The sequence below is a fragment of the Nilaparvata lugens genome, chromosome 4 (genome assembly GCF_014356525.2).
Source record: "Nilaparvata lugens isolate BPH chromosome 4, ASM1435652v1, whole genome shotgun sequence".
Lineage (NCBI taxonomy): Eukaryota > Metazoa > Arthropoda > Insecta > Hemiptera > Delphacidae > Nilaparvata > Nilaparvata lugens.
This window is the reverse complement of record NC_052507.1, coordinates 30,033,787-30,056,941: the sequence shown is the minus strand read 5'-3', so window position 1 is coordinate 30,056,941 and position 23,155 is coordinate 30,033,787. Positions and strand designations below refer to the sequence as shown.

At 34.2% G+C, this 23,155-nt stretch overlaps 2 protein-coding genes across 3 annotated transcripts; one reads left to right on the top strand and one right to left on the bottom strand.

Annotated features, from left to right (window-relative positions):
* Positions 1-3,794: 3,794 nt before the first annotated feature.
* LOC111045802 (ribosomal RNA processing protein 36 homolog) lies at positions 3,795-19,145 on the top strand. 2 transcript variants are annotated; one of them, XM_022331280.2, is made up of 8 exons: positions 3,817-4,019; positions 5,453-5,691; positions 9,439-9,911; positions 10,620-10,762; positions 14,512-14,656; positions 15,682-15,810; positions 16,535-16,652; positions 18,847-19,145. In XM_022331280.2, exons 3-8 carry the CDS (start codon positions 9,888-9,890, stop codon positions 18,978-18,980), a joined length of 693 nt encoding a protein of 230 aa, XP_022186972.1. In that variant the 5' UTR covers positions 3,817-4,019; positions 5,453-5,691; positions 9,439-9,887; the 3' UTR covers positions 18,981-19,145. The 2 variants fall into 2 exon arrangements, with proteins under 2 accessions (XP_022186963.1, XP_022186972.1); XM_022331271.2 differs by lacking the exon at positions 5,453-5,691 and having other exon boundaries at positions 3,795-4,019.
* On the bottom strand, positions 11,387-22,742 carry LOC120351135. The gene is made up of 2 exons (XM_039427309.1): positions 21,113-22,742; positions 11,387-12,466 (listed from the first exon to the last, which is right to left on the bottom strand). The coding sequence occupies exon 2, from the start codon at positions 12,239-12,241 to the stop codon at positions 11,468-11,470; it is 774 nt and encodes a 257-aa protein (XP_039283243.1). The 5' UTR covers positions 12,242-12,466; positions 21,113-22,742; the 3' UTR covers positions 11,387-11,467.
* Between the last annotated feature and the right edge of the window lie 413 nt (positions 22,743-23,155).

Below are 23,155 nucleotides of genomic sequence, written 5' to 3'. Positions count from 1 at the left end.
CTGAGATTACATCATGGATTTCGAGAAAAAAAAATTTCAATTTTCATGATTTTCATGATGGTAGCCTACATCATGGATTTTCTGAGATTTACATCATGGATTTTCGAGAAAATAAAAAATTTCAATTTTCATGATTTTCATGATGGTGTTACATCATGGATTTTCGAGAAAATAAAAAATTTCAATTTTTCATGATTTTCATGATGGTGTACATCATGGATTTTCGAGAAAAAAAAATTTCAATTTTCATGATTTTCATGATGGTGTTACATCATGGATTTCCTGAGATTTACATCATGGATTTTCTGAGATTTACATCATGGATTTTCGAGAAAATAAAAATTTCAATTTTTCATGATTTTCATGATGGTTAGCCTACATCATGGATTTTCTGAGATTTACATCATGGATTTTCGAGAAAAAAAAATTTCAATTTTCATGATTTTCATGATGGTGTTACATCATGGATTTCTGAGATTACATCATGGATTTCTGAGATTTACATCATGGATTTTCGAGAAAATAAAAATTTCAATTTTTCATGATTTTCATGATGGTTAGCCTACATCATGGATTTTCTGAGATTTACATCATGATTTTCGAGAAAATAAAAAATTTCATTTTTCATGATTTTCATGATGGTTAGCCTACATCATGGATTTTCTGAGATTTACATCATGGATTTTCTGAGATTTACATCATGGATTTCGAGAAAATAAAAAATTTCAATTTTTCATGATTTTCATGATGGTTAGCCTACATCATGGATTTTCGAGAAAATAAAAAATTTCAATTTTTCATGATTTTCATGATGGTTAGCCTACATCATGGATTTCCTGAGATTTACATCATGGATTTTCGAGAAAATAAAAATTTCAATTTTTCATGATTTTCATGATGGTAGCCTACATCATGGATTTTCTGAGATTTACATCATGGATTTCGAGAAAATAAAAAATTTCAATTTTTCATGATTTTCATGATGGTTAGCGTACATCATGGATTTTCTGAGATTTACATCATGGATTTTCGAGAAAATAAAAAATTTCAATTTTTCATGATTTTCATGATGTTAGCCTACATCATGGATTTCTGAGATTTACATCATGGATTTTCGAGAAAATAAAAAATTTCATTTTTCATGATTTCATGATGGTTAGCCTACATCATGGATTTCTGAGATTACATCATGGATTTCGAGAAAATAAAAATTTCAATTTTCATGATTTTCATGATGGTTAGCCTACATCATGGATTTTCTGAGATTACATCATGGATTTCGAGAAAAAAAAAAATTCAATTTTTCATGATTTCATGATGGTGTTACATCATGGATTTCTGAGATTACATCATGGATTTTCGAGAAAATAAAAAATTTCAATTTTCATGATTTTCATGATGGTTAGCCTACATCATGGATTTTCTGAGATTTACATCATGGATTTCTGAGATTACATCATGGATTTTCGAGAAAAAAAAAATTTCAATTTTTCATGATTTCATGATGGTTAGCCTACATCATGGATTTTCTGAGATTTACATCATGGATTTTCGAGAAAATAAAAATTTCAATTTTTCATGATTTTCATGATGGTTAGCCTACACCATGGATTTTTTTCATGATGGTTAGCTACATCATGGATTTTCGAGAAAATAAAAAATTTCAATTTTCATGATTTTCATGATGGTTAGCCTACATCATGGATTTTCTGAGATTTACATCATGGATTTTCGAGAAAATAAAAAATTTCAATTTTTCATGATTTTCATGATGGTTAGCTACATCATGGATTTTCTGAGATTACATCATGGATTTTCTGAGATTTACATCATGGATTTTCGAGAAAATGAAAAATTTCAATTTTCATGATTTTCATGATGGGTTACATCATGGATTTTTGAGATTTACATCATGATTTTCTGAGATTTACATCATGGATTTTCGAGAAAATAAAAAATTTCAATTTTCATGATTTTCATGATGGTTAGCCTACATCATGGATTTTCTGAGATTTACATCATGGATTTTCGAGAAAATAAAAATTTCAATTTTTCATGATTTTCATGATGGTTAGCCTACATCATGGATTTTCTGAGATTTACATCATGGATTTTCGAGAAAATAAAAAATTTCAATTTTTCATGATTTTCATGATGGTTAGCCTACATCATGATTTTCTGAGATTTACATCATGGATTTTCGAGAAAATAAAAAATTTCAATTTTTCATGATTTTCATGATGGTGTTACATCATGGATTTTCGAGAAAATAAAAAATTTCAATTTTTCATGATTTTCATGATGGTTAGCCTACATCATGGATTTTCTGAGATTTACATCATGGATTTTCGAGAAAATAAAAAATTTCAATTTTCATGATTTTCATGATGGTTAGCCTACATCATGGATTTTCTGAGATTTACATCATGGATTTTCGAGAAAAAAAAAATTTCAATTTTTCATGATTTTCATGATGGTTAGCCTACATCATGGATTTTCGAGAAAAAAAAATTTCAATTTTTCATGATTTTCATGATGGTTAGCCTACATCATGGATTTTCTGAGATTCACATAATGGATTTTCAGTAGAGTGTCATGTCTGATGATGTGGCCAATCAGCTGTGCTCTTCTTTGCTTGATCCACTTCAAGAAGTTCCGGTTCTCTCCCACTCTTTCAAAAACTTGCTCATTTGTAATCATATCTCTCCAACTGATCTTCATCATTCTTCTGTAGCACCATGCCTCGAATGCAGCCAATCTTCTTTCCTCTCTCACCCCCATTGTCAGAGGTTGCGGTACATGTACGATTTCGACCAAGGACACGAAAATGCGTTCGGTGGGAGCTTTTGACAGTTCAGGTACCGGTCGCCATCTTGGAACAGAGTGGAGTGGTGCATGCTCACTTGCACCACGTACATGCTCACTTGCACCGCTCGAAAGGTATGTTCCACAAAACCGGTACCGGGATCAACACTTCTTATTGGTCGAGAGTTAAAGCGTTGGTTGTCTGCTGTTTTGTTAGGTTATGTCTTCACATCCAGAATCCATAGACTAATTAATAAGGATGAGTCGTACAAAGTATTTTATTCCATTGATGGAATTAATTATTAAAGGATAGTCAAAAAGCAAGAAATTCATTCATTATTAATTGACTGTAAAGTTTATTATTTTTTAGCTTTATCGACTATTCTACTAAACTAAGATGTGTTTATGTTATATATTAGTCGGAATATTATATTTTGTTGATTCATTCCTAGGCTAGGATCTATCCTGATAAATTTCTGGATAGTAGACATAAATCAAGAAACTTTAATTATCAACATTTTGCTAATATTCCATAAAAAGTTTTATTCATTAACACTAATTGCATAAAAAAAGTAGTCAAATTTTCATTAATGACAGCACGAGCCATCATTAATTATTTAAAAAAACTTTTTAAGGAAAAACATGATTAGCCTAGTGCTTCCATAAGAACTAATCAATACTCCAGCTTTGTTGTGATAAGATAACATAGGTCTGTTGCAACCTACATAAAAGATAATATTGGCTTGGACAAGCTTGTAGGTATAATAAATTTAAAAATATATATTTTTTCAAATTATAAATTAATAATTATTATTGATTCAATAATAATAAATAATAGCTGAAATGTTCATATTGATAACACCTTTATTATTTTGTCCACTTATCTGTAAACGATTAATTTCAAAAGTACGCGCCAAAAACGGTAAACCAGAATTCGATTTTCGTTCGGTGGGAGCAAGTAGTGGTGCACCAGTCACGTGGTTTCTGGTTACTGCTCACTTCGCCAAAGCCGTACATGCACCGCAACCTCCCATGAACACAATCAATCTCACTCCAAAAGAAAATATAACCTATAATCTATCAAACTCCATATTCCATGTCCGAACTCCATATTCAACGGAAATAGATCATAATTAATTTTGTTAAAATCACTTGAAAAGTTTGATTTGCATCACTAAAATTGATAGTAGAAAGAACTGAAGCTTCTCCATTTGGTAAGTGAATTCAGAATCGTTTTCCATAATTATACAGTATCATAATATTATAGGCAATGTTAAGGTAGTAGGCCTACAGTAATTGACTATAATTTATTATTGTATGTTCGGTCACGTTGGGTGTCATAATAAACGTATTCATAGGCCTACATGTTTACTTTGAAAAAGGTAAGTGCTGTTTAGCAATGAAATTTGTGAATGTGCTTGAAATGAATTAGCACTTTGAATTTAGTTAGCAATTTATTTTACTTTTTTAACACTATTTTATAATTATTAGGGTATTTTGGGTAGCCAGTGATGGCAACAACTTGAATCATAAAATACACAAGCTCTATTCAGCCTAGTTATTCTATTGTATTGAATCTATTTGAAGATACAATATTCTATTGTTCTGTTCTATTTAAATTAGTGTACACACTTTTATTAGATTTTTTTTGTTGCTCAATGCCTCTTTTCTTTGCTCATTTACTGTACCATGATTATTCCTTGACTTGAAGATTATATTTGATTCAACTAGCTATTGATTTTGCCTTGGTAATTTTCTATCTTATTATAATTCAAATGCAGATAAATGTATATGTTGGCAACGCAAGAAGTTGAGGAAAATCAATGGGCTACTATACTCTAAAATTACTTCTTACTTGGGATGGACATGCGCAGTAGAGAAAGCATACAGCGGGAGGGAAAATCTAAATCTATTTTTGATTGCTACAAATCTTTCCAACTTGGGGTTGCCGCGGAAGATAAAAATAAGTTTTTCCAGCCTGCATGTTGGCCTGATGGAGTTCTGGTGGCTGATTTTAGATTTCCCAAGAAAAATAACAGGAAGTCTTTTCGGCACACCAAGCCTCCCCTAAAAGTAAAGTAGTAGATATAGCTGTGATAAATGAGTACCTGCGTCTATGTTTTATATAAGTTCAATGTTTGAAAACCAATTCAATTCAATTTTCTTTCCATCCATGACCAGTCTTTACACTGGATAGATTTCGTCAAGAGTAATTAAAAACACAAACGTTCATAAAATTTACACAAACTATCGAACTAACCAAGTTTAATCTTCTGACAATTTTCCTTCAAAATGAAAAACCTGACATCCCTTGTGTGTATGAACACTGGCTAGACAAGGAAAAACCTAAATTTTATAGTAAAATTGAACTTGGTGAAAGGTCAATGAACCTAGAAGCAATCTATTGTCGCTCTACCCATAAGAATGGGGGTGTTGCTATATATTGTGGTATTGATGATAATGTTGTAATCAAACCAGTTGATCTCACTGCATTTTGTGTGGAACGAGTTTTTGAGGCAGTTTGTATTGTCCTCAGTTAATTTTCTCTTGTTGTTGTATCAGTGTACTGTTCTAATAAACTGTTCTATGATCAATTTATGCATCAACTGGAATTGTGCCTTGATTATGTAAGTGTGCTTGGTAGCAGAATCTATTTAGGTGGAGACTTTAATGTACACCTAAACAAGGACGATGTTAAATCTCGTAAGCTACATAATGTTTTGAGGATGTCCAACTTGTTCTGGACTAGCCTGGCACCGACAAGAGGCTTGAATTGCCTTGACAACCTTGACTAATGACAACCCCAGTGCATATAGTGTGCTCATTGTGGACCCAGCTGTAGCTGATAATTGTGCAGTACTTGTTGATGTGGAACAGCGCGTGAAGGTGAGTACTGACTGTCCTGCCGACATTTCTGCAGATGATTGTTTTAAAAAAGGACAGATTTGACTTTTTCCACCTTGTATTGGTCTCGGCCTTCAACTCATTTTGCCCGGCAGTGTCCGTCAAGCCGAACTCGCAAAATAGAACAAATAAACCAAGGTCAAACAAGCAAAGCTCCACAAGTGGTTGGAACACATCTAATTTGCAAAGCTTGAGAGTGCTTGTTGAAATGTTGTACAATGCTTACAAGGCTGAGTTAAATGGTGTGCTATCTGTTGAGAGACACAGGCATTATATCACAGCCAAAAAACATATATAGACAGGAGGTGGATCGAGCTAAAAGAGATTACAATGCTAGAGTGATTGATGAATCTCACAATCCTGTTAAGGCGGCTTGGAGAATTATCAGCGACTCATATAAAGCCAAGCCAGTGGTTCAATGCAAAAAGAGTCCAGATGAGGTCAACAATGCTTTCATGGATGCTGTCTCTGATATTGTTGAAGGTCTACCAGCATCTATGGCAGATCGAGCATTGTTTGTCCCTTTGTCTCATCATAGGTTTACCTGTTTTGAACCCATTAGTGGGGATGAACATTGTTCAGGGTTTCAGGACAAGTCACAGCCAGGACGTCTATGGCCTTTCAGTGTTCCTGTTGAAAAAGTTGATATGGGTATTGATGGAACCTCTGCTGTCGCTGGTCAACAGCTGCCTCATGGAAGGTGTTTTTCCCAACTGCCTCAAGATTGCAAAGACAGTCCCGATCTTCAAGAAGGGCGATCCCACTGATTTAGGCAGCTTCAGATCAATATCAATTGTACCGGTGTTGGGTAAAATCATTGAAACGTCCATGTTGAGGCAGCTGACTGTATATCTGGAAAGGAGTAACCTTATGCCGGATATGCAGCATGGTTTTAGGAAAGGCAGATCTACCACCTCTGCAGTGCTTTCATTGGTTGAAAGAATTCATGTGTTTCATTGGTTGAAAGAATTCATGTGGCTTTCGAGGAGCGCAAATCGGTTGACCTTGTGTTGTGTGACCTGACCAAAGCCTTTGACTGCGTGTCGCACAACATCCTGCTGGATAAGCTACATAGGTATGGCATCGGGGACAGTGCATGGGGCATGGTGGCAGACTATCTAAGCTACAGGAGGCAGGTTGTGTCGGTGATGGGTGCCACTTCAGAGGAAAGGAGAGTAACACATGGAGCTCCTTGAGGATCTGTGCTTGGGCCGCTGCTATTTCTCATAATCATCAACGATCTCCACCTACAGAATTCTAATCTGCTGTTTGCTGATGATACTACCATAGTTGATAAGGGCAGTGGACCCCTGGAAGCTAAACGCTGTGCACTGGAGCTGTTTTCCGAGGCTAAAGAGTGGTTTGCTGCAAACAAACCCAAGTTGAACGAGGCCAAGACACAGGAGATGCTTTGTACTCTTAGCACCCACACTCCAAGGGACAAAGCAGTCACTTTGCTTGGCTTTGGAATCGATGCCAAATTAAGTTGGGTGGGAGCCGCATATTGACCAGGTATGCAGGAGACTGTCTTGAGTAATCTACCTGTTCAGAAAGCTAAGAAGTCTCCTGAGTCTCAAGAGACTTCTAATGATGTATCATGGGGTGTTTGGCAGTAATGTGTAGTATGGAGTTCTTGTCTGGGGCCATTCTCCGCATGCCAATGACAGCCTGCTTCTTCAAAAGAAGGCACTGCGTGTCCTTACCTAAAGTGACTTCATTGCCCATTGTCGACCCATCTTCAGACGCCTGAAAGTGCTCACCGTGTTCGGGCTGTACATACTGGCCTCACTTACTGCAGTGAAGATAATCAGGGCTAACATGATGAGTAGGTGTCAGGTGCATTCATACGGTACCCGCGGAAGGCTACAGTTGGAGATTCCACGCTGTAGGTTGTCAAAAGTGAAGGACTCTTTTCCAGTTTTGGCACTCAAAATGTTCAACCTGCTGCCGTGCTCGGTGAGGGATCTTCCTATTGGTGTGTTCAAGAAGAGGCTCTCAAGGTGGCTGATTGAAAGAAGCTATTACAGTATCAGTCATTTCCTTGGGGATAGCTTTGAGGGACTGTGATGCCACGCCATCTTGATTCTCAAGTTTAAAGTTTTTATTTTTAACGCGATCTATCCGGGAACACCTGGCTAACGATCTAGATTGTGGATATTTGGATATATTTAGGGATAGAGGCGCGATGTTGCCGTTTTGAAGCGGCCAGCGTTCTCTAACCTCCAACAACTACACTTATAATGACTGTTCATGTACTTATGCTACACATGCGAAGCTTTCTGTCTAAAAGCAGTCAGACGACTGACAAATTGGCAACTGCGCTTCTACTTATGATTCTATTAACCTCTGTAATTGGCTGATCTCCCTCCATTTCTCTGTGTCGCATATTCCTCCAAGTCAGAAGTAATTTTGTTTGGACTTTAGTCTAGTACTTGACTTATATTATGAATGTGCAGCCATCATTAATAAATTCACAGATTAGTCAGTCTTTATAAAAGCATTGCAGTCAGTTTGTGCTGTCCGTAATTTTACAGTTCAAGGCGCACAAGGAGAAGATCCCCTGACAATATGTAAGAAAATCAATGTTGCCAATAACGCGTGCTATTATATTCCTAAATTAGGCTACTATAAGTGCCCTAATATAAGTCCTAATAAGTGCCTTACTATAGTTTCTTAACCCTATAATGGAATTAAGCATGAGCATTAATTGATGTTAGGACAGTTGTAAAACAATTGATATTATTAAGGCCCTAATAAGTGCCCTACTATACTTTCTTAACCATATAAAAAAAATAAGCAAGAGCATTAATAATAAATTGATGTCATGATTATAATTTATCAAGATGGGTCAGCCTACCTCCAAAACGACACTATTATTGTTCTACCTCTGTTCACGCTGAGCTGAGCACCATATTATGTAGGTATTAGATACAGTTACTCTTTCTAAAGTTGATGTGGCTCTGTCAAAATATCAAAAGTTATTACTATACTCTGAAAAAAAAACAAGTTGGGGACTTGGCTTTCAGAGGATAGACGATCTGCGTTCTTGGATATTTCAAAATTCAATGGATAACCACAGTCAAAGTAGGCATGTCTCAATGAGTAAGTCTAGTCGTATTCATCCAGGGATTTTCTGTCTGTTAACCGTTCTTCATTGTCTATTATTGTCTTCCTGCTTATTAAGGAGATCAGACTTTTTCAACATCTTTCTATTTTAATTTATTAAACTATATTTTGAGCATATGGATTTGGGCTTTTGTAAAAAGGTCGTCATTTCTCACATTTGGCAACGTGGATTTTGTTCTGTGAAAGCTAAAGTTTCAACTTGTTTTATTCAGAGTAGGTGGCTGTCTGAAGTTTATTTCTTATTTTTCATTCAATTTTCTTCACTACCAGTAATGGCTGTAATACTCATTTCGCTTGACACCTTGTCCCAGAATACACTGCATTTGCTCAAACTGTTTGGGAATATATTATGAACTGATCCACTTGAAATAATATTCATTATTGTGATCCATAGCCAGGCTAGATAGATTGTGTCAACTCATAAAGATACATAGTACAAAAACAGTTGGCAGTGTCTTAGCCTAATGATTCCACTATGGAGATAACATTGGAAACATCGCTATGTGATGAAGATAGGATCTAAGTTGTTTCAATCTAAGTACGTTAATTAGTCGTTATGATTTCTTACTGAATTTTTAACGATTTTAAACTAATTTGTTCCAGGAGGACGTTATTATTGGAGAATGTTGAAACCGGTACACTCATAAGTCATTTAAAGCTTATCAGAAATTGAAATGAGCTCTAAATCCCCAGAAACTAGAAAACATCAAAAACGGAAAACTCATAAAACTTTCGTTTGCACTCAGTGTGATTTTAAGAGTTCTTTGTATTCGCATCTCAAAGCTCATCAAAAATCACATTCACGTGAAAATACATCAAAGTGTCCGTTTTGTTTCTGTAAATGCCAAGAATTATCTGGAGTAAATAGACATAAAAGTGTACATCCTGGAAAAACTCTTTTGTTGTACAGGTGTGTTTAGTTCAAGTTTGATTTCCAAATCAAATTGAATGAAGGTACAGCCACTCTAAAATCTGATTGAACTGAATCAAGTTTCACTGGTTGAAGTGAATAGTTTACAGTTGGAAGTCTGTTTGTGTTTCTATAATCCGAAATGGATGAATTGGATTCAAATTTGGTAAGTCGGTTTTCTAAATTGTCATTGATTGCCTAAGTTTGCATGACCTAACTTGATAGAGATCGCGCTCAGAATATATGATATGGTACCGTTATGCCGCATCTAAATTTTGGCTCAGTAAGTTGGCCCAGCCTGCAACCTACCTAGTGCTTAATGAAGGCCAGCGTTGGCAAACTACCCATCTACACACTGGCATTGATCGACATTCGCCTTCATTGGGCCAAGCTGTAGATGCGGCATTATTGTGTTATCAAGTGAACGCAATTCATATAGCAGTTTAAGCTGCTTGTCAATTGTTAGAGTTCATAAATAATATCTATTCTTTAAGAAGCAAGACTTTTAGTTGCTCTTCGCTGCAGTTCCAGCAGTTATTCTTTTAGAAGAATCCATCATTCGCTTCTCCAATTTATTACTGTTTGGAAAATTACTATCCATTTGCATCAATAGTCAATAAAAAAAATAAACTCTACTTTTTCAACTTTGGAAATTGACATGATATTTTCTTTCTGTATGACAAATTATTGATTCATTAAATTTAAAACGTGATTTTTACTTCAACATAATTCTAAAGGAGCTGACTTTGATAATCCACAAAATGTGTTTTTTTTTATAGCGAGCTAAGCTTAGACATTTTAAATCATTTATCAAAGATAGCATAGCAAGAATAATGATGAAGATGTTCAAGGTATTAATGGATGACTTTTTCAGGAGGATTTTAAAAGCCAATTGTCTGAATTGACTTTTGAGCAGCTGATTGAACTGAAGCAGAAGGTCGGTGCCAAGGTCTATAATGAAGGCATCAAACCTAAAACCACTAATGATGTTCAGTTCAATAGAGCCAATAAAAATAGGTAAGTACCGTTCACCGCTTCAATTCACTAAATATATGCAGGGCTTGGATATTGAAAGCTGTCTTATGATCCACTGTATTGTAATTTTCCAGTTATATCAATTATTATACGATATTGATTCATCGTATTTGAGCTTATGCTGTATAGCTGCGAGACGAGGAATCTCAACGAAAAAATCATTAGAAAACTCATGACTACTGTGAGAGCGAAGGAGAGATAATTATGTTAGGCGTGGCGTGACACATACAGGACAATTAAATCATGGATAAGAAGTAAAAAACAAGAATGGAAGATGTGGGGAAAAATAATAATAGAGCAAAAATGGAATCGATTAAACATACGCAATGTTTTCTACTATTATAGATCTAGTCTTACTAGTTTATAATGCCGGGGCAATTCGATTTTATAATCACTTACCATTAGATATTGGAGAATTACCTGAGAAGGAATACAAACAGAAAATTAAAACGTTTCTATTAAAGAAATGTTTTTATAGTTAAGAATAGTATTTTAATATTAGGTTGGACAGTATAGAATGATGTGATAACTTTTTATTTTTAGTGTTGAGTTGTGTGATTTCTATGTATATTGACTGCCTGTACAATATTTTGAATTTGAATTTATTAATCTTTGCATGTACAACAATAAAGTTATTTGGCAATCTTCACATATTACAAAATAAAATTACATATTACAAAAATAAAATCACAACAAAAAGTCATTCATGTCATAAAAACACAAATCAGCCAGCCAGTCCTTCAATTTTTTCTTGAGCTGCACTCTATTGTCAATGTCCTTAAGATGGTGCGGCAGGGAGTTGATCATTTTTTGGCTCATGTGAATTGGATTTTTCTCGTAGAACGATGTCCTATGTTGTTGTATTCGATAGGTGTTCCTTGAACGCGTGTTATAATTGTGTAGGTCAGCACCCCTTGTCCACGTCGATGCATGCTTGAGACCAAATGCTACAGACTCCAGAATATACAGGCAAGGTAGTGTGAGCGTCCCTGTTGATCGCAATAATTCTCTACATGGAGATCCAGGCGGTTTTTTGAGCATTATTCTAATCACTCTCTTCTGTGCTCTGAATACCCTGATAATTTCCGGTGACGTGCCCCAGAATAGTAATCCGTAGGTAAGAAGAGGCTGAAAGTATCCATAGTATGCGGAGAAGACTATCTGCTGATGCATTGTTCTTGCTAGTGTAGCAATTGCGAATGTGGCCTTACTGAGTCGTTTAATCAATTCGTCGATGTGATCATTCCATCTCAAACCAGAATCCATTTTCAAACCCAGGAAGCTGCATACATTTGCTGGTTTGACCTGTTTTAAGTCCATATCGAAGTAGAAGGTGTCAGGAGCGTTGAAATGATTTATGCAGAAACTGAGATAGCATGTCTTTCCAATATTCACCTTGATTTTATTTGCTTCACACCAATTTCGAATGCTCTCTACCACCTTTTCTCCCCCACTCTGCATCTGCTGGATAGTATCACCTATGATGAGAAAGTTGGCATCATCGGCGAACAATACACTACTGGCTCCTGGTATATTACTAGGGAGATCGTTGATGAATAAGGAGAATAATATAGGTGCAATTATTGTTCCCTGTGTACTCCTCTCTTCAATTTACTGCAATTGGATCTGTATTTATAATTTTCCACATTCCGGTTTTTGCTTCAATTTCGACCACCTGTGATCTGCCTGTTATGAACAATTCAATTCAATTCAAATTTTATTTATTCAAGTAAGTTACAATACATTCTGGTTCATACACGAATCTACAATAAATTACAGTACAACAGCCAATTATGCAACAAATTTCACATATTATGAAAACTTATTAATTACAATGAAGATTGAATGCAACATTAGAATATTGATAATATAGTATTGTAATATAACTACATAAATCAGCGGTGTTTCAACAATGAATAAATGATAATTTCAATGAATAAATATACACCCCACTATATATTATATGTGTTGGGGTATAAGTAATTAGTTGCTTATTGCGTGTAATAATTACTATTTACAAACTTCATTCACTGATATGGGATTAAAGTTTTTTATAATACAATTAGTAAAAATGTATAATACAAACAAACAAAATTATGGAATTAGTAAATAAATATTAATGTTCTATTAAGGATAATAATAAGAAAGGTTATTTTTAGAAAAATGAAAAACAGTAAAGAGTGGAATGAAGAATAAATAGTTTCAATATTTACAGTCTAACTAAATTTTCACAATTTTCCACTCCAATATCAACCAACCAGGAAAATAAACTTTTCTTGAACCTGTGTCTATTGAATTCTTCCCTAATGTAACTTGGTATTGAATTATAAATTTTTGGTCCCAAATATGTGTAGTTTCTTTGCCCAAATGTAGTGTTCATCCTTGGTACTATTGAATACGTGTTTCTCTGCCTTGTTTGATGGTTATGATCTGCCAGTCTTATGTGTTCGTTGTTTCTCCTCATTCGCGTGATGATAGCCTGGATGTAGAGTTGTCTTACACTCAGTACTTTACTGTCCTTGAAAAGAATGTTCGTGGGGAATTGATTCTCCTTGAAGCCTATTATTTTTAGTATTCGTTTTTGAAGTTTATAGAGAGGTTCAACATGTGTAAAATTCGTAGCTCCCCAGATAATTATGACGTAAAATTGATTGCACTAAAGAAAAATAAACAGTTTTTAATGTCTCATAGTTGAGGATTTTACGGAGTTGATAGAATTTGTAGAGAAGCTTCCTGATCCGGGTAATTGATAGATTAATGTGCTTGTCCCATTTGAATTTGTTGTCCACTATTGTTCCTAAATATTTTATTTCATTGACTTGTTGAATTGAAGGGCAATCACACGGGTTGTTGGTGCTTCCACAGTGATGCAGGATTATTGAAGAATCCGGTGGTCTCGTCCGTTCTGTCAGAGAAAAGGCTAAAAATTTCGTTTTTGTTGCATTTACTGTAAGCAAATTTTCTCTTAACCATTTATCGACTTTGATCAATTCTTCCTGTGCCAGATTAAAAACTACGATCTCAACCAATCCAATACAGATCCTCTGAATCCATAGTGATGAATTTTTTCCATCAAGATATCGTGATCAAGACTATCGAAAGCTTTTTTCAGATCGATGAATAAACCTAAAGCCTTCTTATTGTTATCCAGGGCGTCATAAATTTTGAACAGAAAATCATTAACAGCATCAGTAGTGGATTTTCCTGGCTGAAATCCAAATTGGCATGGTGAAACGATTCTATTTGATTTCAGGTGCCTGGATATTGTTATTTCTGCTAATTTTTCAAATAACTTGGAGAAGCAGCTTGTTATTTGTATAGGACGGAAGTTACAAACATCTTCTGTTGATCCCTTTTTATGAATAGGAATCACCCTTCCAAGTTTCAGTTGATGAGGGACGGTACCTGAGCTGAATGATATGTTTATCAACCTTGTTATTGAAGCAATGATTGGGTTAAAGCATTCCTTCATTATTCTACTTGGTATAAGTTATCATCCAATCCGCATATTTTAATATAATATGTCTTCGGCAATAAATAAAATTTGAATTTGACTTTCCAGTGATTGTTTGCTGTTTATAAGAGTGTTTCATTACTTTCTTGTTAAACAAATATTTCCCTTGTGATAAGCAAAATTCATATCAGTAGAGCATACCAGGAAATCAATTTGAAAATGAGCAAACTTTTAAATTCTATTGTACAGGTATTAAAGAAATGTTTTTTCTTCACAGGCCAAGAGAAATGTCGTCGAAAATTCGACCTCCTCGATTCGTAGCGCCTGCCTTGGCGGCGCCTCCGACCGTCAAGGAAAAGAAAGACAAAATAGTTTCCAGAGATCCTCGATTTGAAGATGCTTGTGGTGTATATGATGAGAAGGTATGGATGAAATTTTCTTAATAGATTATCCTGTAAGCAATAGAACTTTCCTTCCTAGATAAATTCAACGTACAATTTTTGTGGAACGAGGATAGAAGGTTTATTGGTGATTGACTGGGATTAACTGGTTGTAAAGGATTGCAACTAAAAAGTTGCGAACAAAATAGGTGGTTTCATTCCTCAAAAGAACAGAGTTGAAAGTATCGCAAACCTGAATTTATTATCCCACCATTCCAAATCATATGAGTCCTGCCATTTGCAGGACTAATCCGTACCTGCCATTTGCATGAATATAATATAGGTCAAGGCTATAGAATACAAGAAAAAATCGAGTTTGAAAAGCCGTAATTTCGAAATTAAACTTTGAAAAAAGGGTGTTAACAAACAATTTTTTATAATGTGAGGGCAGAAATGGTTGAAATGAAGTGTCACTTGATTGGGTAACACTGTTTGAAACTAGTAAGTGGTTGGCCTAACTCTGTATGTTATTTGACTGTTTTTTCATAGCAGTGTAATGGTGTGAAGTTTTCAAAATTAAATCTCAATTTAAAGATGCTTCAACAATAATTCCTATTGTCAATAGAGACTGAATAAATATATTATTAAACCATAAATTACTGTAAAGTAGCTCAAAGCATAATAATCCATCTTTGACACTGATAACAGACTGACCTAATAATAATAATATATTCAATTTGTTACTATGGTTTTTAATTGTTCATAAATGAGTCTTCAGATGAATGTGTTACTGAGCACAGTAGATTCATATTTTTGACTAGTATACTCGGCCAATTTTTGTTCTCACGATCGTTTTAGCTATAAATAGAATATTTCTTAGTTGAAGAGCGTCACTACATAACAAATTGAATATTCATAAATTGAAGTCACAATAGTTTCGTTGAAAGAATGAAATTGATAACTACAATACAGGTATGTATATTACAATTATCTATACCTGTATAATTAGAGGTCCAATGATAGTTGAACAATAAAGTTAGTGAATAATATCTCCTTACTTTTTTCAGAAATTCAAAACAAACTACAAGTTTCTGGATAAGATTCGTCGAAAAGAGAGAAAAGTCCTTCAAAAAGAAATGATTGAAACAACAGATCCAGAAAGAAAAAGTGAAATCAAAATTCTTCTACAAAGGATGGTAAGTTCATTAAAACATCATCCAATTTTGTTAGATCTACATTTACATAGCCACCTCTAATACAAGGCCCCGGCCTACGATATTGCAACGTCGCAGTGTAGGCCTAGAATCTAATACATGATTGGTGAAAAAGATCAGCTGCTATTTTTTTAAATCTTTTTCACCATTCGTGTATTAGATTCTAGGCCTACACTGCGACGTTGCAATATCGTAGGCCAGGGCCTTGTAGTAGAGGTAGCTATGACATTTATCATGATTTTTTTATCTTGGATACATATTTTATCGTAGCATGATTGATTCCTCTCTATTATTCTTTGCAGATGTAATCAATAAAAAATCAATCTTACAAGTGATCTTTGTTAATAAAATCAATCAATCATATATATGTCCATCCAATTATGATATTTGAAAATAGCCTATTTAGATTTACGCATTAATGTTTATGTTTCACTATCTCAAGTATTTCTGTGATTTGTATCGTATGAAAAATTGTAAATTTCTGTGATTGTATATTGTCATTTCAAATAATCCAATGGAGTTGGTCCTTATCAATGTTTATACATATTTTATCTAGTTTACTATGTCCAGCCATCAAGAAATATGCTTTGGAAAATTCATCTGATGTTGCAAATAGTTCTAGTAATTTTTTCCTTGAATCAATAGTTGTAGATTTTGTTGATTGAACGGTTTTCATATTGTAATTATTGTTATTCGTATTCAACAGGACAACAAAGAAAGAGAAGAGAAGAAGAAGAAGCTCAAAGAGTCTAAAGAGAGAGAAGAAAAAGAATTGCGAAAACAAGCGGTCAAAGACGGAAAGAAGCCGTTCTATTGTAAAAAATGTAAGTAGCTACAGCAAATTCACTAAAAACTTTTCAAGGTAGACGCACACAGATCGTCGTCGGACGGATCAGACGGATAGGTATGCGCACTCCAATTGAAAACAGTGCATCAAATCTAATCGTCTGATCCGTCCCGATGACGATCTGTGCGCGCGCCTACCTTTACAGTCCATATTACAGTGAATTATGAGTACTCACATAGAGAAGGCCAACGCTATAGTAGGTTTCTCTTAGGGTAGGGCACGACTAGTCTAATTTGAAAAACACGGTTTTTTCAATTATGGAAAAATTCCACTATATCAATTCTCATTCAACAAATTTTAGTCTAATTTGATTTTTGATTCAAACCAACCGTCTAAGTAGGCTAGTTATGTTTGTTCAAGCTATGGGACGCTAGAATCTCGCTGTTGTTTTTCGAGCTATAGTTCAAAAAGTTTCACAGAATCGCTAACAACGGTTCAAAGTTCTGAACTCATCATGTACAAATTGACAAGGTCGTAATTATGCTTAATATAATAAGGTACTCGTAAGAGAAAAGATTCCAATTTACATTTATCATATCTTATATTTTTCTGAAGGTTTTTAGAGCCACCACTGAAACATCGTTCAATAAGATTATGTAGATAGTTTCGAATGAAAAAAGAAAAATTCAATTGAAAAATATTGCTTTGTTAGTCGACACAGTGCCACCTTGAAGTGACAGATTAGAGTTGGAGATTAGAAAAATCATGAGAGGTGTGAAACAAACGTTTTGCTTTAAATATCTGTCCCATTGTTTTCACTTTATATCGATCTTACTTAGTTGAAATTTATTAATGAGCTCGGAATTTCAATCAACGTTATAAACCTATTCTGACAACGCTCAACTGGGATTGGAATTGTGAGCTTTTGCGGCTGAAGAAGTGTAAAGTAACCCCGGATTCGCTCGAAAAAAGCGTGAATTGCGGTGCTAGGCGGACCATTTGCATTCAAATTTAAATCGAGTTGCTCTAAATTATGCTGTAATCCGCTCCATTATTTACTTATTGCATTCCTTTCTATGGTCATTATTTGAGTCTCAACTAACACCTGTTAGTCATATCATATAAGATATCATTTTGTATGTATCAATTATTAATGAACATTTTAGATTTTGCTTCATCGCTAGTCCTCTTATGTAATAGCACAATAATAAATAACAACACATCTTTCAGTTCCTTGCTGTTTCGAAAACAAATATGATCTATTTCCATAATGTCACTCCGATCGTAAATTTTCGTTACAGTTGTAACGAAAATTACTATTGATATAAGAGTGCTATATCTGGATGAATTTGAATGTTCATTTCATTCATTTATTGTATAAAATACTATAATCAAAATACAATTATGACATTGGAGGAAAAACTAGGCTGAGCCTGTACTATTTCTCTCCAAAAATTTTGATAAAATGCTAATGTTGTCCACAAAATAAGGTTATGATCAATCAATTTTTTAAGATTACATATATATATATATATATATATATATATATATATATATATATATATATTATATATATATATATAAATTATAAAGATTGTAATCTATGATTATATTTAGTAAATTATATTTTGAATAGTGAAAGTGACATAACCTACATTTTGATTTGGACAGTATAGTATAAAGAAAAGGGGCAGTTTTGGGCATGAGCCTGTTGTGCCTTTCCTCATGTTAAGTATTTGTACACAATGTGATAAATAAATGAATAAATATTTTTGAATTTCTGAAACCAGTATACAGTAGACCTACTACATATTATAACTTCAACTGCTATATTGATTGAAATCCATTCCCTAGTATTAAAATAAATTTTGTTCACATTCATCTTATTTCAACAATATTATCAGTACATATTTACTGTTTATATTGTTGAGAAGTAGTTGCTCAAACGATCAGCACCATATTGCTCTTTAAATAATTAGCAAGCAGTGATATTTGATATATATTTGACTGACAATCCCGTACAGACATGATTCAATTCTTGCGGCTACCGCTTAATTTTAAATGAATACATTAGAATAAATTCCTTGTAACTCATATTTAAATAGAATTAGATACTCAAGCCGATTTCTTTTTGAATATTCTCTCTGACAAGCTTCATGGACTTAATTCTGGGGAGAAGATTATTGTACTATTTGATCCGCTCTAACATATTTCTCAATTTATTTTTCTAGCTGAGAAACGTCTTCTGGAATTGGTTGATAATTATGAACAGCTGAAGAGTTCTGGCAAGTTGAACAAGCATTTGGAACGCAGGATGAAGAAGAACAACCACAAAGAAAGGAAAAAGTTTCTCCAAACGAAATGATCTTGTTATTTAGTAAGTTTGAATTTCAAGTTGAATGATCGAAAGACTGGGTTTTTTCATTCATTGGAGTTTCAATTTCACTTTTCATTTACAAATGTATATCGTACGTTTACTTGTGAACAACAAATAATGTAATCAGGAATTACAGATTTCATTATAGAAAAATGCTTTTTGTATTCTTTTCAAACCATTATATTCGGTACTCGAGAATTTGTTGAGAAATCATATGATTCAAATGTTCTTAGGAGAGCTGAACTAGCTCCACAGATAATATGTACTTTTTCTCTGTCATGTCAGAGGTATCTATTAAACATGAAAAAAACACATTTACAATATGGAAAAAAGTCCTTTACATACTTGCATTAATTTCCTCAAACTATCGTGTAGCATCCCACTATAGAGTCTATGTGTCGGGATGCAATTAGTCTAAATTCTAAATATAATATTTTAAATACAAATGAATTTTTTCACAATACATTAATCTGGGGTATTTCTACCAATTTAATAACGTAAATAGCGCTAAAAATTAATAAGAACTAATTATCGTAGTAAAAGAAAATAATATTAAATAGTGCAAAGCATTGTTTAAATAGAACTCAAATAACATGTAATATTAGTTATAGTTTGTGTAAAATAAGTTGAGACTTGGCTCTTCATCCGAAGAAATTACAGGGTTGCCAAATCGTGTAAAATTGCAGCTTTCTCAAATTTCCAATTCAACGTCAGAATTGGATGTGAAGTATCATCCCCGATATCCTAGTAGAGCTAAAAAAGCTCCAGGGTTGAGGATTAAAAGGAAATTCAACTTTTATGATGAAATTGGAAACATCGCGAAGATTTGTTTTTCTTTTGAACATCACTTCTCTCAGGATCATGGTGCGTTGTAATGCGTAATCATTTTATATCAAATTAACGGGGAGAAAGTCTCCTTTCTATTAATTTGGTGCCTGGATCACTTTTATCCGACTTGTAGTTATTTTTTACTTTCCTTGCCCTATTACCATAGGTAAGGAAAGTATTGCTTTCCAAAAAAAATTAAGGTACCCTAATTTCAAGTTTTCTATAAGTTTCAAGGTCCCCTGAGTCCAAAAACATGATTTTTGGGTGTTGGTATGGGTGTGTGTGTGTGTGTGTGTGTGTGTGTGTATGTCTGTGAACACGATAACTCCATTCCTAATCAACCGATTGACTTGAAATTTTAAACTTGAGATCCTTATACCATGAGGATCCGACAATAAGAAATTCAATGAAATTGAATTCAAAATGGCGGATAATTACTAAAAAACCATGTTTTCCACGGTTTTCTCGAAAACGGCTCTAACGATTTTCTTCAAATTTATACCATGTTTTGCTATTTATAAGCCCTATCAACTAACATGAGTCTCATTTCTGGGAAAATTGCAGGAGCTCTGTAATATTCTTGAGAAAAATGGCGGATAAACACTAAAAAACCATGTTATTAACGGTTTTCTCGATAACGGCTGTAACGATTTTCTTCAAATTTATACCATAGATAGCTATTTATAAGCCCTATCAACTGACATGAGTCTCATTTCTGGGAAAATTTCAGGAGCTCCGTAATATTTTTGAGAAAAATGGCGGATAATTACTAAAAAACCATGTTTTTCACGATTTTCTCAGAAATAACTTGACCGATTTTTTTCAAATTCATACCCTGTATACTTATTTATCAGCTCTATCAACTGGCATGAGTCTCCTTCCTTGGAAACTAATGGGGGGTCCACCCCATCCTTGAGAAGTGGACTTAGTAAACTCTTTCTCGTGCATGAGGTAGGTAGGTAGCGCAGTTCATAAAAAGAACACATAGTCGAGATATTTCATCTGTAGAACAGCTGTTTTGACGACTTAAAAAAATCCATCGAATTTCACAATTTACACAAAGGAAAAAGTACTCTGAAAACAATTATAGATACACTCATATACGGAAGTCTGATCGTTGTTTCAAATATGAGCAAGGAAAGTTGTGTGAGTGTACCACACCAGATTTTTAACTAATGATTATGTTTGTCAATTTTGAGACTTTTCGAGCAAAAACCATGAAATTTTCGACATGCTAGAAACTTTTTTGTTTCAAAAGATAAGTAGGTGCTGAAAGCGAGAAAGTTTCTCACCTTTAAGGGTTTGTTTTGGAACATCAGTGCTTGACACTCAACCAATGATGCAGCAGTAAGCGTTGAACGACTCGATAAACCTATATGAAATGTGTGTGAAATGTACCTAGATATTAAAAAGAGACTTATTGATTCGTTCAAATAAAAGTTGATTGTTTCGGAGAAATTGTCTGCGAATAATTCTGTAACAACGGGAAACTACTATTTCGAATTGTTTTTATTTAATCGACTATTTTGACAAGTCGTTTCCATTCATATTGTATTCTTATGTTCAGGATAACAAGTTTTAAGAATTTGAGTTATGAAAACTAACTTGAAATAAAATGAGAATGTAACATAAATAAATGTTTACGAAGGTGATTGAAAGAATAAGATACCTATATTATTTGTTAAAAATCCATTTAAGTTGTTATACTACAGTAACTATAATTGTAATTTGACTCAATCAAACCGTCCAGTTGCATTCTTCTCAAGGATACTTTCACCAGCAGAACAAAGACATTCAAGTGTTGAGAAAGAAGCACAAGCCATTGTAGAAGCACTGCGAAAATGGCGTCACTACTTGGTTGGCAAACATTTCAAGCTAATTACTGATCAGAGGTCGGTAGCTTTTAAGTTTGATAACAACCGTCATGGTAAAGTGAAAAATGAAAAGATAATGAGGTGGAAACTGAAACTGTCTTGTTTTCATTACGATATTGTATATAGACCTGGCAAAGATAATATGGCTGCTGATGCTCTGTCTAGAGTATGTTCTTCAATCCAAAATCAGAAAAATCTATAAGTTGATTTACATGAGTCTCTATGCCACCCAGGCATAACACGGTTGTACCACTGGGTTCGGAGTAAAAATTTACCCTACTCAATTGATGAAATCAGACGCATAACAAACTCCTGCAAAGTGTGAGCTGCTGTCAAGCCCAAATTCTTCAAACACAAAGGGACTCTGATTAAAGCCACTTCTGCATTTGAACGGCTAAATATCGATTTCAAAGGCCCTCTGCCTTCATCAAGTCGAAATCGTTATTTATTGGTAATAGTACCAATGAGTTTTCACGGTTCCCTTTTGCTTTCCCATGTCCAGACATGTCATCATCTACAGTTAAATCAAAACTGAAAACCCTGTTTTCTAAGTTTGGGGTTCCTAGTTACATACATTCAGACAGAGGAACATCATTTATGAGTCAAAGACTTGAAAAATTACATAAACTCGCATGGAATTGCAACTAGCAGAACCACTGCTTACAACCCAGCAGGTAATGGACAGGTTAAAAGATATAATGGTATTCTATGGAAAACGATTGAGCTAGCATTAAAATCACTTAATTTAGAAATAAATCAATGGGAGTCAGTTTTAGAAGATGCTCTTAGCTCAACAAGAACATTACTTTGCACAGCCACAAATCAAACTCCTCATGAGCGTATGTTCTTACACCCACGTAGATCTGGAAACAATGGTGTTTCAGCTCCTTCTTGGCTTCTCAATTCCGGCCCTGTCTATTTAAAAAAATTCAATCGAACATCTAAATATGAGCCACTTGTTGAAGAGGTCCAACTTCTACATGGAAATGCTGAGTATGCACATGTAAAGCTACCTGATGGAAGAGAAACCACAGTATCAACACGTCATCTTGCTTCAGTCGGAGAGTACGAAGACAGAGATCACGAAGAACAAACCGATTCTGAAAATGATGAAAATTCTCAATTACCAACTTCCGAACCTGAACTTGAATACTTCCATAATCCTCAAGCAACCCAAAACCAAGAAAACGAAACTAGTACTACTGCCGAGAGCTTACAACCTAGACAACAGACTACTGGACAAGAAAACCAAAATACATATCCAAGAAGAAGTTTTAGAAATAGAAGACCTCCTAATTATTTGAATGACTACATTCATTAACTCTTTGGGGGAAGAATGTAGTATAACAACATATGTTTTGAATTTGTTTTTACTGTTACTAAGTCTCCAAACAAACTCATTCCAATTCGAAACCTGTATAGTTCAAGTTATTAAAAACCTTTCTTAAGGTATTAAATACT

Coding starts and splice junctions, on each gene's coding strand:
- LOC111045802 (XM_022331271.2), top strand. CDS start 9,888: ATGGATGAATTGGATTCAAATTTG. Junction 15,811..16,534: donor AAATTCTTCTACAAAGGATG/GTAAGTTCATTA, acceptor CGTATTCAACAG/GACAACAAAGAAAGAGAAGA. Junction 16,653..18,846: donor GCCGTTCTATTGTAAAAAAT/GTAAGTAGCTAC, acceptor TTATTTTTCTAG/CTGAGAAACGTCTTCTGGAA.
- LOC120351135 (XM_039427309.1), bottom strand. CDS start 12,241: ATGCAGAGTGGGGGAGAAAAGGTGGTAGAGAGCATTCGAAATTGGTGT.